The 17,058-nt window shown below is 41.2% G+C and overlaps 1 protein-coding gene across 2 annotated transcripts in view; it reads right to left on the bottom strand.

Moving 5' to 3' along the window:
* Positions 1-4,490: 4,490 nt before the first annotated feature.
* LOC147703096 (E3 ubiquitin-protein ligase RNF14-like) overlaps positions 4,491-17,058 on the bottom strand; it is a 187,330-nt gene continuing 174,762 nt past the window's right edge. The window contains exon 8 of one of the 2 annotated variants that reach the window (XM_086931633.1): positions 4,491-9,116. In XM_086931633.1, coding sequence (XP_086787759.1) covers positions 9,110-9,116 — 7 coding nt within the window. In that variant the 3' untranslated portion in view covers positions 4,491-9,109. The remainder of the gene's footprint in view (positions 9,117-17,058) is intronic. The other variant, XM_086931634.1, reaches the window with a different exon arrangement.

Below are 17,058 nucleotides of genomic sequence, written 5' to 3'. Positions count from 1 at the left end.
CCAAACATAAAAGGTACACAAAAGGTAGCAAAATTCTTACAAACTCATTTACCAGTAACTATGAAGGCATTGAGCAATAGATGTACCTTTTGAAACATACCTTGTTAATTCATATGGGGATTTAAAAATATAGCTTTAGGACATACATCCTTGAGGGTCAATAGTAAATGAGCTATGATTGTAGTAGTTATTGCCTCTAAAGCGTGTCAGATTTCTTGACACCTCTTTTTTCGAAAGAGATTCAAATTTTTTTTTTCAGCCTAGCTTTTTCACGAATGTGTTTGTGGACCAGCTAACGTTTAGCATTTGCCAATGTTTGGATATTAATGTACCCACATAGCTAGTGCAATTTGGGCGGATATACTCATACATGTAATTGTACGCACTTTATTGGTTTTTTAGGGCCATGTAGATGGAATCCGGATGTTCTACTCTTTTAGAAATGGGATTTCTGGTTGGCTAGGGCTTGCCCTTAAGCCAGGCAGAAACCACCACTCTAGTCAGGACAAGGGAGTTACACGCCAAAGATAACCCCTGCTGACCCCCTTGGTAGCTTGGCACGATCAGTCAGGCTTATCCCTGAGGCCATATGTAAAGTATTTGCGCAACCCACACAGCAACAACATACTAGGCACACCACAAATGGAACTCCACACAAGTTAATATCAAAAATAGTCTTTGTATTATCATAAAACGCATTAGAATAGTAATCACAATATACACTGTGCCAACTGGCACTGGGCAATATTTACAGGGGCTTATATACACATGACTGGGCCACTTGGATCACTGTCAGAACCATCATTTAGTAAAGATAGTAAATGGAGAACATTTAATAAGCATAGAACACAACCAATAATTACTGGAGTGAGCACTGGTGGCCGTCCTTACTTGGCCCCATCCCTTCCCCCAAAAATGTGGTGAAAAATCTAGGTGTCTGGGTGGACTCCTCCCTCAATTTCCAGACACACACCAAGAAAGTGGCTGCTACTTGTGTGGGCCTGCTGAGGAGCCTTCACCCAATACTTGGCTTTTTCGACCCCAATACGCGCCAACTGATAGTTCAATCTATCATTCTGGCTCGACTGGATTATGCCAATGTTCTATTCCTAGGCATCAACAAAGCAGAGATGGCTCGGCTGCAACGAATACAAAACTCTGCAGCCAGGGCTGTCGTAGGCCTCCCTCGCAGATGCTCTGCCAGAAATACCATCCAGAAGCTACACTGGCTACGTATTGAAGCCCGTGTTCAATTCAAGGCTCTCACCACTGCTTTTAAAATTCTTAGATCTGACTGTCCCGGGCTCCTACGCCCACTCCTAGTGCCTTACACCCCCCAGCGTGCCCTACGCTCCTCAGGACAACACTTGGTGGTAGTCCCTCGTACTAGGCTAAGCAGAATGGGTGGCCGTTCTTTCAGAGTTTTAGGGGCGAAGCTTTGGAATTCTCTGCCTCCCCACATTCGCTCCATCACCAACTTGTTGGCCTTTCGCAAGGCGATTAAAACTTTTCTGTTCTCCCTAACATAATCTTCCTGTAGATCCTCTCCCTCCTCCCCCTCCCTTCAGGTTTCTGTTATGGTTCAGCGCCGGGACGCCTCGTTGCTGGGGCATCTGTTTGCGCTTAATAAAATGTTAACATAACATAACATACTAAATAAATCACATTTCTAAGCACCACATCCATCACATTAGGGCCTGGCGCCCTACAAACCTAACAGTCCACCCTGGCCAACTGGCCTTCTCAAAGGAGCTCAAAATGCCCTATGTTCAAAGTGTCAGGGCGGCTGCCAATGCAGCAGAATCCGTGTGCGCAATTGCACAGACCTAAACGTTGCAGCTGGTACTAAGTGCTGCACAGCTGTGAGAGTACAGGGCTTAAAGGCGGGCATTCAGTGGCACAGCTCCTCAGCTGCAACAGTCCACAATAGCGATATCGATGATTCTCGTAGGACGGCAATCGCGGGCACTCAACGGCCACAGCTCCTCACCTGAAGCCGCCCACAATAGCTATAGCGATGATTCTCGCAGGAAGGCAAATGTTGGCACTCAGCGGCACAGCTCCTCAGCTGCAGTGGCCCACAATAGTGGTAGTGATGATTCTCGTAGGACAGAAAATGCGGTCACTCAGCGGCCACAACTCTCCAGCTGCAGCGGCCCGCAATAGCGATGATTCTCGTAGGACGTCAAATGCGGGCACTCAGCACCACAGCTCCCCAACTGCAGCGGCCCACATTAACGTTAACGATGACTTTGGTCACACAGGCAAATGCGGGCTCTCAGCGGCAACAGCACCTCAGCTGCGGCGGCCCACATTAGCGATACCAATGACTTTGGTAACACAGGCAAATGCGGGCTGTCAGCGGCAACAGCTCCTCAGCTGCGGCGGCCTACAATAGCGATGACAATGACTTTCAGCCCGCGTTCCCCGCAGTAGAACCAGAGGCTCTGGAATTCTCAACAGAGGCCTCACCTGCGAGGAAAATTCCCCTCAAATAGGAATCCAGACGGCTGATGGGTGAAGTCTAATGTCCCTCAGACTTCAGCAGGAGGCAAGCTCAAATCAGGCCCTTGGGTAGTTGCTTCAGCAAGATGGATGTAAGTTTCAAAGTCCTTTGCCACTAGTTATACGGACAGAGGTTCATCTTGGCATCCAGAAGTAACACTTTCTTCCTCCAGGAAAGAATTAAAATATATCGCTCACAGGGCGCAGGGAGCCATAGCTCCAAAAGCAAAAGTCCTCAGCAATCAAAGGGGCAATACAGGGCCCAGGGAGGCAAGCCCTCATGGCAGTTCCTCCTGGGCCCCAGCAGGAGCATGCCCCAGCAGGATCAGGAACAGCACATCATCCTAGAAGAGCTTCATGGAACTGAACAATTTCATGGAGTCACAGCCCCTTTACTCATTATCATACAATTGCAATATTTCATATTTAGCACTGTAGCTTTAGAACTGAGTGATGATACAACAAGCGAGAGACATATAAGTAAAATATTTTCGAGGAGTTGTATGTACATGATTTGACAACATGGTTACATGTACACATCTTTTCTAACATCACTACGGTAGGTTTACAGCATGATCAGAATTCTTATATAAAATATTTCAATTGAGGTTATGTCTCTTTGTTGCCTGAAGGTACAGAGAGCTTTCATTTAATGGCTAGTATATTCTACTAGAACAGACTACAAAATATTAAATAATGACAAAGCTGCAATCAGATCATACACTATCATCCACAGAGCTTTAAAATGAATACATCAGTGCAAGTAGGTGAATAGAGTGTTCGCTGGAGTTCCTAAGCCACTTGCAAGAGCCACTAGTCTCTTGAAATCTGATACTCTTACTTATTACAAGCCCCGAACAGGTCAGTACTTTCATCAAAAGAGATCTAAAAACTGATTTACATTAGAAAGATAGAAAAAGCATTAAATGCGTTCAATTAATTGCTACCTTATTTCTTCAATGAAAGCATAACAAAGCATTAATTCCATATCTCAGGGTACGGTCTGGTGGAGTTTAGTAATAAGCAACAGCAGATCTTTGTATCTTTATCCTTTAGGAAGGTTGTTTAATTGGTCCACAATCAGCCGACACGTGTTTCGTCGTGTTAAAGTTGAGTCAACACGACTCTTCAGGGCTGATAAAACAGAAAACAACGTGGGTATAGCATTTCTCACATGTATAACATGTTAACATTTTATACGGTACGTGACGAAGATAGGTCTTGAAGTGCATGAATGTGAAGCCTTTATTTGCCCACGAATTGTCTTAGTGTCTAGCGTCAATTCTCCGGAAAGTTGAAACATGCTTCTTCAAAACTCTTATTAAAACAACTGCGACCATAAATATGACTCAATGATTCCTAGAAAGAAACAAGGGTCACAGACAGGCAGATCGACAACCGCCAGCTCGATTAATTCCAGCACTACCTCACTGAGCTCTACTGGACTTAGTGAACCTGAGAATGAGGTGTTAGATAGCACAGACCCCACACGCATGCCTTTTTTATTAGAAATGGAGCGTATCAGAAAGGGCAACAGAACACAACCTCCAAGGGGCGTAACAGACCCAAAACCCACAGGGTAAAACGTAGGAGCAAACGAAGAATATCGGAGGAAACTCAGATCAGGCACACAGAGGAATTAACTGATCCAGGGAATACGGTTCAAGTAGTCAACCTTTCTTCTTTTCCCTTGACTACAGACATGATCTCTTTACTTGGCAAGGGTTTAAGCTTTAACCCTTACGCAACTGGAGACATTTGCCAAACTAAAATTGACATCTTCAAATTTGTGCGTAATCTCAAACTGAAGAAACACTTTGCTGGTCAACCTAACACCTCGAGACAATCTAGAAATACTCCAAATGTGCTTGATAATGAATTACTGACTATTAAAGATGTTCAAACAACTCATTTGCTTCTTTCTTTAACTGATAGAGAAGAAAGCCCTTATGACATGGAGAAACTATTAGAAGAGCTGGATGTTGAGACTGACTATGGGATGGCCAGTGGCCTTAAATGTAAATCTAGATGGACCCCAACGCTATCAGGGGGGAACGCTATAGATAATTTTCATAGGCATGTCCTTGAGGATTTAAACAAAATCAACACCAAAAACTTGAACGTGAAATTCAAATATAAAGACAATCTGACAAAAGGGGAACGCTTAGCACTCTCCACCCTCAGTAATAACCCTGATATCATCATCAGGGAGGCAGACAAAGGGGGCAATGTTGTTGTTATGGATCTCGTTGACTACAACAACAAGATACTAAATCAACTCAATGACAACTCGTGTTATGAACGACTATCCCATAATCCTATGGGTCCATTGACGATTCTAATAAACAAACTACTACTTAATTGGAAGCAATCTGGTCTTTTGGATGAGGACGAGTACCTTTATCTAAAACTTTCTAAACCCACTTTTCCATGGTTGTATACACTACCTAAAATACATAAAAACCTTCCTTTTCCTCCAGGCAGACAAATAGTCTCGGGAATAGGGGGTCCTACTGAGAAACTAGCTGAATATGTGGATCTTTTTTTAGGACCTTTAGTCAAGAACTTACCGTCATACATCCAAGACTCCAAGCACATATTGAGCATAATGGCTAACATTAAATGGCAACCAGATACGTTACTAGTCACGATGGATGTGGTGTCTCTTTACACCAGTATCAATCCAAGACTAGGGATGCAAGCTATGAAAAAAATACTTTCGAACAGACCAGCTTCGTTGTGGGCTCACACGAAAATGCTGTTACAAATGATGGAACTGATCCTAGAGAACAATTACTTCATCTTTGACCGAAATTGGTTTCGCCAAAAAAAGGGGGTAGCCATGGGTTCCAAGTTTTTGCCCTCTTTTGCTAATTTGTTTATGGGAGCCCTCGAAACTGATCTAATTTGGGGCACTAAAGGAGCCAGATATATCGACTCCATTGTTTTCTGGGGTCGTTATATCGACGACTGTTTTCTTTTGTGGTCTGGTACCGAAGATTTACTTTTATCCTTTTTTGAATATCTAAATAATAACACATGGGATATCAAATTTACCATGCAACACAGCCAAGATAAGATGGAATTCTTAGATCTTGAATTTTATGTCAAAGACAATGGTTTGTAGAGCAAGCTCTATAGAAAACCTACCTCGTGCAATTCCATCCTCCATGCTTGCAGCTCTCACCCTACACACCAGATACATGCAATTCCTTATGGGGAATATCTCAGGGCAAGACGCAACTGTAGTGAACCAATCGAGTTCGAAAACTGTATAGCCAACATGAGGAATAGATTCCTTAATAGAGGTTATTCCCTGAAATCACTAAAAACTGCAGAGAAAAGGGCTAGACGCACCTCAAGATCAGATTGCTTGAAGAAACGCACAGAGCCTGATTCCTCCACCCAGAAGATAAGACTAATCACTGAATTCAATGCTTTGAATCATGTCATCAAAAAAAGTTTCAACAAACATTGGAATCTACTAACGGGTGATACTGCTCTTAAAGAATGGATATCTGAGAGACCAGCTATCACATACAGAAAGGGTTTCACACTAAGAAACAAACTCAGTCCTACTGTTCCGCACAATACTACATCGCTTGACTGGCTCACCACAAGGAGCATCGGCTTTCACAAATGTGGTTTTTGTTCTATGTGCGTATGGAGCAAACATGGAACAAAAACATTCAAGGGCTTCGACGGAACCACATACAAAATCAAGCACAACATTACATGTCTAACCAGATTCGTGGTCTACATCATTGAATGTCAATGTGGAAAAATTTATGTGGGCAGTACCATCAGGCCCCTTAAAGAGAGACTGGCTGAGCACATGAGAGCCATTCAAAAAAGAGATCCGAAATACCCAGTGGCCTTACACATTGCAGAATGTCAACCACTGGAGGATGAAGTCAATGTGCGTTTCTCCGGAATAGACATAATCCCTCTCAATATTAGAGGGGGTAATCGAGAACTTGTACTGAGGCGTAGGGAAGCCACGTGGATCATGCGTTTGCAATGCGTGGAACACGGACTTAACTATGACCAAGAACTCCAATTCTTTCTGGGTAACTAAACACCCATTCCTTCGTGGGATCTGAAACACTGTAGAAATCATGAATGTTCTGTATAACTATACCCAATATGTTATAGAAAACCTTTTCGAACTGGGGTTTTGAACTGTTTGGGCAATGCCTTTTAGACATCTAATTAGCAATTGTTTACCTGTAAGATGCATTCATCGTATGAATCAAGAATGTCTATGCTATCACTTGTCAGATCGATAACATTATGTTGTTTTAAATGTACTGCAATAATAGTTTACATTATATATATAAGTGTCATGTCACTAATAGAAACACTTATAAAGCACATTTTCACCCTTGGTGTGCACTCGATATGAAATTATTTATACTCGATAATAACCCACTTGCATAACTACCGACTCACCGATCATTACGATGTGCTTCTGTTACAAACTTTCCCATTCCTTCACCTACAGTTATGAAGCACAATCTATCAAATTGATCATAACTTCTAGACTAAATCTCCTCCACGTCGCTACCTTACAACCATACAATCAACCGGGTTTTCCAGTTCTGTAATATCTTAACGACACTACATCTCCCAACATGGATGACTAGGAGTCGTCACTCGCGCTCTAGTCTTTCAGGCGAATTTCATATATAGGCACTTCCTGTTTCCGGTCACATGTCCGTCTTTCGAAACACGGTGACCGGGAACACACAGAGGAGGGATACCATAACCTTGGTGAGTCAAGATATGTTTTGATCGGCCTACACGCCTGTAAGTTTCAAGACCTAGACAGCGAAATACACTTCGCTTTTGTCTCTTACCGTTTTCGCATTGTCTCATTGTCCCTACAGTTCGCAATCCACAGAGGGATTGAACCTTAACCACTTTCTTGAAACTTTTAATTGGATCCCCTCCCGGTACGGCTTGGTACACACACGTATCCAGGTACGTTTCCGTTTTTATTTACAAGTGACATCATCACAACTGAGGCTAACCAGCTTTATACAATGTGTTTTAAACCTATCACAATCCTCTTAATACTTGAATCTCCTTTGTTACACAGTATACCTTTGTGTTCATCCACCATACTTGGTTTGGAGAACTTACATACAGATGAAAAACCGTTTGCTCTAACTCAGAGCGGAGAATCATTACTTATTTTCCAACGTTCATTAACATCACATACGGGTATGCTGAACATCCAAATAAGTCTCGAAGAACCCCACCATATTCAATTGCTTGCCCATTTCTTATGCCTCCCTTTCTCAACACACAGAACTATCCACCCGAAGCTAAAGTGCCCATTGTTTCCGACCTACTGACCAGTGGGTCACACCACTGGGTATGCATTTATCTGATTTTGACAGATATATCAATTTTAGGCACTACTTTATCACATGTAATCAATGCACCTTGAATTATTTGATCATCACGGACTCACTCACACCGTTCACCAATCAATAGTGACACTTGTCCACCCTGAGTCTTTCCAAATGTAGGATCGTCGTGAGCACGATATTTTAGAGAGCACCACAAATTTTAGTCACATCTTTGAATGCGTTCTGACCAATCTACTAGGCGCCGCAGTTGTTTTAATAAGAGTTTTGAAGAAGCATGTTTCAACTTTCCGGAGAATTGACGCTAGACACTAAGACAATTCGTGGGCAAATAAAGGCTTCACATTCATGCACTTCAAGACCTATCTTCGTCACGTACCGTATAAAATGTTAACATGTTATACATGTGAGAAATGCTATACCCACGTTGTTTTCTGTTTTATCAGCCCTGAAGAGTCGTGTTGACTCAACTTTAACACGACGAAACACGTGTCGGCTGATTGTGGACCAATTAAACAACTATCCTAAAGGATAAAGATACAAAGATCTGCTGTTGCTTATTACTAAACTGTCACTAACTTCATTGAGACATTTTTTGATTATACTGTAAATTGTGGTTGCGAGAGCTTTGCTTAATTAAGTTTGGGAGAGTCTGTTGATTTTCTAATTGAACGGTTAAGGGCTTCTCCGTTCGCTCTTCACGCACCACACCCTTACTTTTGTTCAAATGACCTTTTAACGTTTACTCTAGGCAGAGCGCCCTAACCCTCTGAAAGTCTAAAAACGCTCTACAGCTAGCCTATGGTCTGGTGGAGTACAAGATTGAAGTATACAGTATGGATACTTTTGTAGTTTTTTCTCTTTCATCAATCTCTTTGTAAACTACTAATCAGTAACATGTAGCAGAGTGCTTTTTGTGAATCTCTTCTCAGTGGTCTAATGTTTTTTCAAAAGAAGTCACGTTACAAATCTGAGTAACACATTTGGGTCAAAAGTGCATAAGGCCCATGTGCGAATTTCTCTTCTCCTTAGAAGCTCTTTTTTCATTCACCCCAAAAGCGAACAGAGTGAGAACCCTACTTGAAATATTGTAATTAGAAGGGCTATATGAGGAATGGATGAAGCTGGTGTGCCAACTCCTTCTTCTTTGCAGGACGTGTTTGCCTCTTAACCCTCTGGCTTGGATTTTTCCCTCTTTTTGTAGGGCTTCATTGTTTTTTCACATTCAATCATGGCCTATAAAAAGATATGAGATAAAAAGGTACTAATTAGTAAAAGAATTCATAGTTCCATAGTCTATTTTATTTTTGGGGAATAAGGTGAGGAATCCATCAACATGCTTTAGGCGGATACATTGCATTACTTTCAAAGAAATACGAGCTTTCCAAAATTATACCTGCCTAATCCCCTTACTAATCAGAAGAAATCCTTAAGCGTCATACCTTGCCCACCCCTAAAAAATCAACCCAACCCAATATACTCTAACACAGCTTAGGGATGTCTCCAATCGCCATACCTCTGTTCATTATGTGGACCTCCCGGTCCCTTACCAAGACTGCTGCCACTTTGCTTTCTATGCATTCACATTTCCCATACCTGAATCTACCTTTCCACTGGCAAGCTTGCCTGCGCACTGGGTCAGGGTAGACTACTGACCTAACAGTCTTTTACTCATGTGGATCAATTGTCTACTGCTAAGCCTGCCTGTTCCTTATTGCCGTTCAAAAACATCTTTGATTGATTTAACTCTCTTCACATATGCACCCATACAGCATGTTCAAAGCACACGTGTGGTGCATTATTTCACGAGTAGGAGGATGCAGCAGCTACAAGATTGTGGATTAACTTTCTATTGCTCCCACTCACAGAAGTTAACATTCTATTGCATGCAGTACTTCTTGAAGTGCCCAAGATTAGGCAGAGAGGACTCGGAATAATCCTCAGAACAAATGCCTTAAAGACCCTAGACAACCAAAAATCAAATTACCTCCAATAATACAAGCAAGAATAGTTAATACACCATCAACTCTATGCTCATTGCTCAATCATACATTTTTCTTGAGATTCCTGGTAGATAAAATTGCATCTTTCAATCATGCAAAACTAAATCAACCAACAAATTAGATAAGTGTCACTCACTAGAACTGGAGATCATAAAACCTAAATTAAGGAATTGCTAAATAGTCTGGAAGAAATTCACTCTGGAAGTTACTGGAAAAGAAATAAGACATGCGATAAAAAATATGTATGCCACTTTGTCACCCAACATAATCTTTTTACACCCGGAAAATCAAGAGACGGTTAACATCAGAAAGAACATATTTAAGATCCTTTAATATATTGCAATTCCTGCTCTCTACCTAACTGTGTCTTTTCACTGGTGATAACTATCAAGAAACGAAGGAGAACCCAACCTACGTTTTTGGTATGGCCCTAGTAAGGGACCTTACTTTTATACAAAACAAAGGAACAGCCCAATACCTATCAAGCAAGCCCAAGATATGACGTATAAATCATTATTTGTATTGTTTAATGTTCATTTTTCTCATTTTTTTCCTTTTTGGTGCAAGATAAGGTGCAAAATTCCACAAACATTGATCTATTGATACATTAAATAGATATCACAATTATTACAATATATACATATTAAATAAAACACATACATTCAATGATCAAATATAAATAGCCACATATCTACCATTCAATCTTTCAATCATAAAAATGCATTCTTCAATCATACCCATACATAACCTCTCATTCACAATTCAACATGTAGTCACAATATTACATAAACGCCATGAAATACATGGATAATCCGATAATAAAATAGATCATCCAGCAGGGCAAAGGTGGGGGCAAGGAATAATACAGGATTGATGGAAGATGGATAACACAATCCTGCTGCCCGTAAAGAAAACGCCTAAGCGCGTTTCGGTGTCAGGACCACTGGGGGCCACACCTTTGTCAGGACGATGATGTAACACGGAGTGGGGGACAAAACATCAGTACGAGTCAGAAGTAAGCAAAAATTCTTTGCTTAATCAGCCCGGGTATCTCATGGGGACAGCCAGATGGTTATCTTGCCACACTACTCAGAATAATCCGATATCTTCAAAGAAAATCAAGGCGGTCTGAAGAGGCCTTTCACGTCGATATTCAAACACGGGGTTGATAAGGCTGTTCCGCAGGAAGCCCGAAAATTTGCTGTCAGTCTAAGGTAAAACGTCCGGGGTTAGACCATCTCGAATTTCCAGAGATGTGGATCTGCTTTCAACATATTCCGTTAGGTGCTCCCTCAAGTTCCGAGGGGAATTGTCTCAAAGGGTGAGGCGTTCAGTTGCTACCGTTCTTCAGTCTTTAGTTAGATGGACTGGCCAGTATTAACAATAATCTCCTCGCGTTGGCGGGAAAACTGGCTCATTCAGTGTTCCAGGGGCATCCGGCAGGTATCGTCTGGATGCACATGTGATAAACCTGCAACATTATTTGTACAGGAAATAGAGCTTTCACCAAGCCATTTACTAGTTGTAAAACCCATTTTATTGCATTTTCAGCTTTACATTAACATAAAGGTGATACACGAATAAGTATCATGCAGGAGACATTTACTTTTTGTTCAGAAAAAGCAAATGACAGAGGATGCATAACCAGTGCTGGACGGATCTGGACGCTTTAGTGGAGCGCTCCTGTGCCCACCACCAAAAGTGCCCCATAATACACATTACATTGTAATCCCACTTAGGTAACATGCAATAGCAGTCTTTTAAACCTCAAACGGCATGGACAGAGATCCTGGCCTTCTGCTAGAGGTGAGGAACAGCCTGAGCAGACAAAATACAGAACAACAAAGCGGAGTGGCCATCTTATGTCCACAGACACCCTGAGAGTCCTACAGAGCAGCACCCTCACATGAGGAAGAGGACTGCCATAATTGCAGCATGGGCCAGGTGAAGTTTGGGCAGTGTGCTGGCCCAGTGAACGCCACAGGAAGAAACATTCTGCCAATGTAGTCAGGCCAAGGAATGATAAGGGTAAACGTCATAAATGATAAGCTGCACAAAATTACGTCTCAATTAAAATGATCAGCACCCAGTCTGGCATAAGACTCACCACAAAAATCTACCTATCTAAGGTACATTGACATTGAGGAAAGGTTTTCAGGCCATCAGCATAAAACTAAAGTTACAATCTCCTTTGTAAGACGTACAGATTGCAGTATTCTCAAAACTGGGAGACTGCCAGGACAACTGAACAGGCCACACAACAAACTAGAATGGGAAAAATGGTGGCTATTAAAAAGAAAATTAAGTGGTGTGCCTTACAGGTCAAAGATAAGTGTTTATCTCCTGCTAAAGAAGAGAGAAGCATTTGCAGTGAGGTGGGGATAGGGTAGAGGGCTAGTAAGGTGGTTCCGGGATGGGTAGCATAAAAAAGATAGTAAGGGGCTTTTAGGGCTTAGGGAAGGATAGCGTTAAGAAGTACTAAGGGATTTTTTAGGCATTTAGGGAAAGATTCCAGTACCAGAATTAAGGGGCTTTTAGGTTCAGGGAAGAGCAGAATTAAGGGATAGTAATGTGTTTTTAGGGCTCAGGGAATGGTAGCATTAAGAAGTAGTAAGGGGATTTTTGGGTTTAGGGAAAAGTAGTATTAGGAGTAGCAAGATCTTCTAGTATTCAGGAAAGGGTGTGTAAAGGAGTAGTCAGGGTTTTTTGCAGGATAGTATTGAGGCGTAGTAATGGATATGCATTGTTCAGTGACTGGTAGCATTAAGGGGTAGTTAAGGCTTTCAGGGTGGAGGGAAGGGTAGCATTAAGGGCTAGCAAGGGATTTATAGTATTTAAGGAAGGTTAGGAATAAGGGGTAGTTCACAGTTTTGTGGGTTCGGGAATGGGAAGCATTAGCAAAGCCAATAGTTCTTGCCTTTGGAACCTACTGGCTTTGCAAATTCTTTTGGCAATCGTGACCAAGATCGGTAAAAGGCAAAATGCTTTGGCAGATGCTGTTTGACATCATAAAAAAGAACCCCAAAAGGTGCGATGATGTGCCTGCTGTTGGTGCTTGTCATTCTTTAGACACACACTTACATCAACACACCATCTTCAAATTACCTGTGTTTGATTCAAATTAATCATAGAAGATTCAATATAAAAGCACAATACAGAACAAAAATTATATCCCAAAACATTCAGGCCTGTAGAACATCCCTAAAAACTCGAATACTAAGCTCATTAGAATTACTTCCAATAGTGTAAAGATGCAAATGTTATAGTTTTTAAATATGCAATTTTAAGTGACAAACTATTTTAAGTACTAACGATTTTTATGATGAATTCTACTCTTAACAGATAAAATAATACTGCCCTTGAAACGATTTTTCGAAACATTTAGAAGTGTTTATCAAAGTGTTTAAGTTATGCCACATTTTTCGTGAAGCACCATTTATTTAAACAATGGATGCACATTTCTATTGCTCTGTTCAAATAGCTCCTTCTCATTTCCCCTCCCAATCAATATACCACCCCCCCTAACCCCCACCCGAAATGTCATATCTCCTACTGTTTCTGCAGTCTCTGCTGAGCACAAGGTACGGTGACGTAACTGGTTAGGTTCCTTCAAGTGCAAATACTGAGAATTAAACTGTTTCGTGTGCTGTATGTAAGAATTTGAAGGCCTTCCACTGTAGCATCCTGATTCCAAGCCAAATAGAAAAGCACTGGAGTAGAATGTGGGTTAGTTCTAATGTGAATTAAAATGCTGTTTAATGTTCTGATTTGTTGGGAATATGTTATTACTAGTCATACCACTGTAAGTTTGCAGGGTTTCTCTTGTGATACACACTATTATAACTTAGGGACTCTGTGGATCCTCTGGTGATCTTAACTTAGCATTCTTTGATTTCTGATGACGTACTCTGCATTATTGCCTTCATGGCAATTAACGTTTATCCTATACCGCTTGACTATTAAGTTCTTTAACTTTTCTTCAATCTCAAACTTAGTTGTTGCGTGGACCCAGGTAGATTTTAGTCTGCTATTAATGTCGGGCTGAATGCTGGAGAGGGTGGTGTCTCTGATCGCAAGAACAACCATGTGACTGAATAATGGAGTCGAATATTGGGGCTCGGCCCCCACCCAATTATACATTTTACTGCCATTATTAGAATTATTGTGATATTCATAAGGAAGGCAACTAGTAGCATCAATAAAAACTCAGTTAAAACGAGTTTTTGAAGCCCCACCGGTAATGCACAAATGCAATAGGACAATTTAGTGCAAGTTGCATAGTTTGTGAAAGTACCAATTCTACATCACTCCCAAATGACACTTGTGCCATTTTGTCTTACTTTTTATTTACCAATGTAAAATGACGCATGCCACTTAATTGGCCACTAAACAAATATGTATTTGAAGTGTGCTAACGTGCTTTCTTGGAGGTGGCCCTGCAAAAAATGATATAAGCCTTGAACTAACACCACCGGCTCTTGAAAAAGACGTGCCCTGGTCATTTCATCTACAGACCTCATCCTTTCTGCTGGAACTCAGAAAAAGACTCAAGACCTGGCTATTCAACTGCCCCCCCCCCCCATCCATTGCAGCACTCTCAGCACCAGGATACCCTCACAGGTGATTAACTGTGCAACACAAATCTTGATTGATTGACACAGACGGAGAGAGGGTTCCAACTGTAATAATTCATATGAGGATCTTGCACAACAGCAGATTAGGGCATCCTGTGCTCTGATTATTCCAATGTCAACATTTAACTGAGGTGTTGCAACTTTCCTTGGTTTTTTAAACCTAATTACCGGGATGGGGGTCTCCCTCGGAAATCGAAAGGTAACATCCATTCCTTATTAAATTAGAGGTTCCTGTGTCTGGCAACATTTCAGGTCACAGTGGGCTTGCCATGGACATTGAAAAAGGCCTACCTACACTGAAGAGGGATGGTGCAACTTTACATGTTTGGTCTGTTTGGTGCACTGAAAGGGAATGGGACCTTGTCTTAGCTGGAGTGCTAGAGGTTCTTAACAACCAGACACAACTTGCAGAGGAATACAGGACATGAGTCAGGGCTATGATACTGACAGAACATGAGCTTCTTGGCTGCTTCTCGATGGGTAAGCATGTGTTTGCTTGAAGATGTCTGAAGTGTCTGATTAAAATTTGTCTGGATAACAACTACTTATCGGCTAAGGTTTTGAGAGGAAAATTGTTGCTACTTTAGTGTGTTATCACCTGTAAAAGTGTACCAGAACATGCTTTAGATTTGAGAGGTGGAAAATGTATACCTATACCAGTACTGTGTTTTATTAAAATGTTTATGACCGCGTGAGGCTGTGTAGTGAGGTTCTGTAATTCTCGAGACTGACTCTATTTTATATTGTGCCACCATTTTGTGTTGCCCTCACGTAGGTCTGTGAAGATAGTCTGGCGAATAAAGTGGCCTGGCCTTCTTAGTCCATATATACATTAACTAAGGTTTCTTTTTGACTCTGAAATGAACTGTAAGAAACTGACCTCTTCACCTGAAACTTACCTCGCAAAGCCAATTTCCCTGATTGATCTTTGTCTGAGATTGCCAATCAATGTTCAGGACATCGTTAACTTTTAGTTTTCTTGCACATGCCTTATCTTGTTCATCATCTGTTACTGTTTCGTTTTATGTTTCTTCATTACATGGGTTATGCTTTCAATTATAGGTTTGTCCGGCTTTTGGAGGTTGAATTTGGGACATTCTTAATGATTAACTTTTGGGTTGGGATACTGTACATGTAATCATGCCATGCCCTGCAGTGCCATCTAAATCAGATTAACCTTTGTGAACTATGTAATTATAATGTTTTGCCGAAATCCTGCTAAAACCCCAAAGGCTACTCACCTGCTGACCCTCCAGATTTTCCATTTGTTTAGGAATGTAATTGGTACAACTCCCTTACATGCCTGGGGCAGGATAAAGAGTATATAACACGTGAAGTAAGACCATTCTAACAGACTGCCTCATTCAGTTGCTAAGGCTTCTGTGTGACGTAGTCTCACTCATTTGAGGTTAATAAAAATGTACTTTTATATTCCAGCTTCTGTGTCAAGTTCTTTGTGATTTTAAAAGGACTAAGTATCAGTGGAACCCCTGAGAAGTGGAATTTTGATTTCTACAAATGACGCGGGCCTTATCAGAGAAGTGGCTATCTGAGGGAGTGATCTTGTCAGAAGACAGAAATCTACTGAGGAGGATAGGACAGGACTCTACTGAGGAGGTACTCTGTGCTCGGAGGTTCTGGGGATTCTTTGTCTCTGCAGCCCAGTATATTTCTGATCTTCCTGATTTTGATCCTCCACATGATGTCACTCCTGACTGAGTACCTTTTTGGCGTGAGTCATTTAGAACTTGGCAGTTAGAATTTGGACAACCATTTGTTTGGTATAGCTTTGGAATTTTGTTATTTGTGTTAGCCAACTTTGGATTTGTATAGGTTTGTATATGCGAATTGCAATTTGTGTAGGCAGGTAATGAGGAGATTTTTCTCTGTTGATTTTGTTGAACGGTGCACGTACGAAGAGTACTTTAAGCACTACTTTGGGTATAATATTGTATATTCTGCAATATTTTTGGCATGCCTGTTTTCAAGCTCACATCAGAGAATGTGTTGCTTTTTGGAAGGTGAAGAAGAGGGGACCGCTGCACTCCCACTGTAGATATGGTAATCAAAAGTTCAGATAGGTATAACTCTTATAGGTACTGCAGGTGTTCACCTCCTGGATCCCGAGGTGCTAAAAGTCAATAGTACTGAAAATCTTACGAAGCGTAAGAATAACCTGAAGTACTCTTATGCATCAATATGCTAAATGTTTATGTACCAAAGTAGTTGAAGCAGTACAATAACAATTTTTTACTCCATTATGTTTGCGATGGTTTCCATTTATTCATTTATCTTCATATTTCATTCATATGATAGGATAATCACGAGGTATTTTCGAAAATTATTCATCAATAAACAACATGTTGAAAGATCACATGGTTTAAAGTCCCCAATGCATTTCGCACACCAGTGCGCTTCCTCAGGGGGTCTGTAAAATCAATAGAAATGAAACTACAATGTAATCACATTGTGTGGTGGAGCACGGCAATACAGATACATGAGCTAATAAGTTGGAGACTAGTGTAACTAGAATTATAAAAG

This window comes from Lissotriton vulgaris, chromosome 7, assembly GCF_964263255.1.
Source record: "Lissotriton vulgaris chromosome 7, aLisVul1.2, whole genome shotgun sequence".
Classification (NCBI taxonomy): domain Eukaryota; kingdom Metazoa; phylum Chordata; class Amphibia; order Caudata; family Salamandridae; genus Lissotriton; species Lissotriton vulgaris.
This window is presented reverse-complemented; position numbering and strand designations above follow the sequence as displayed.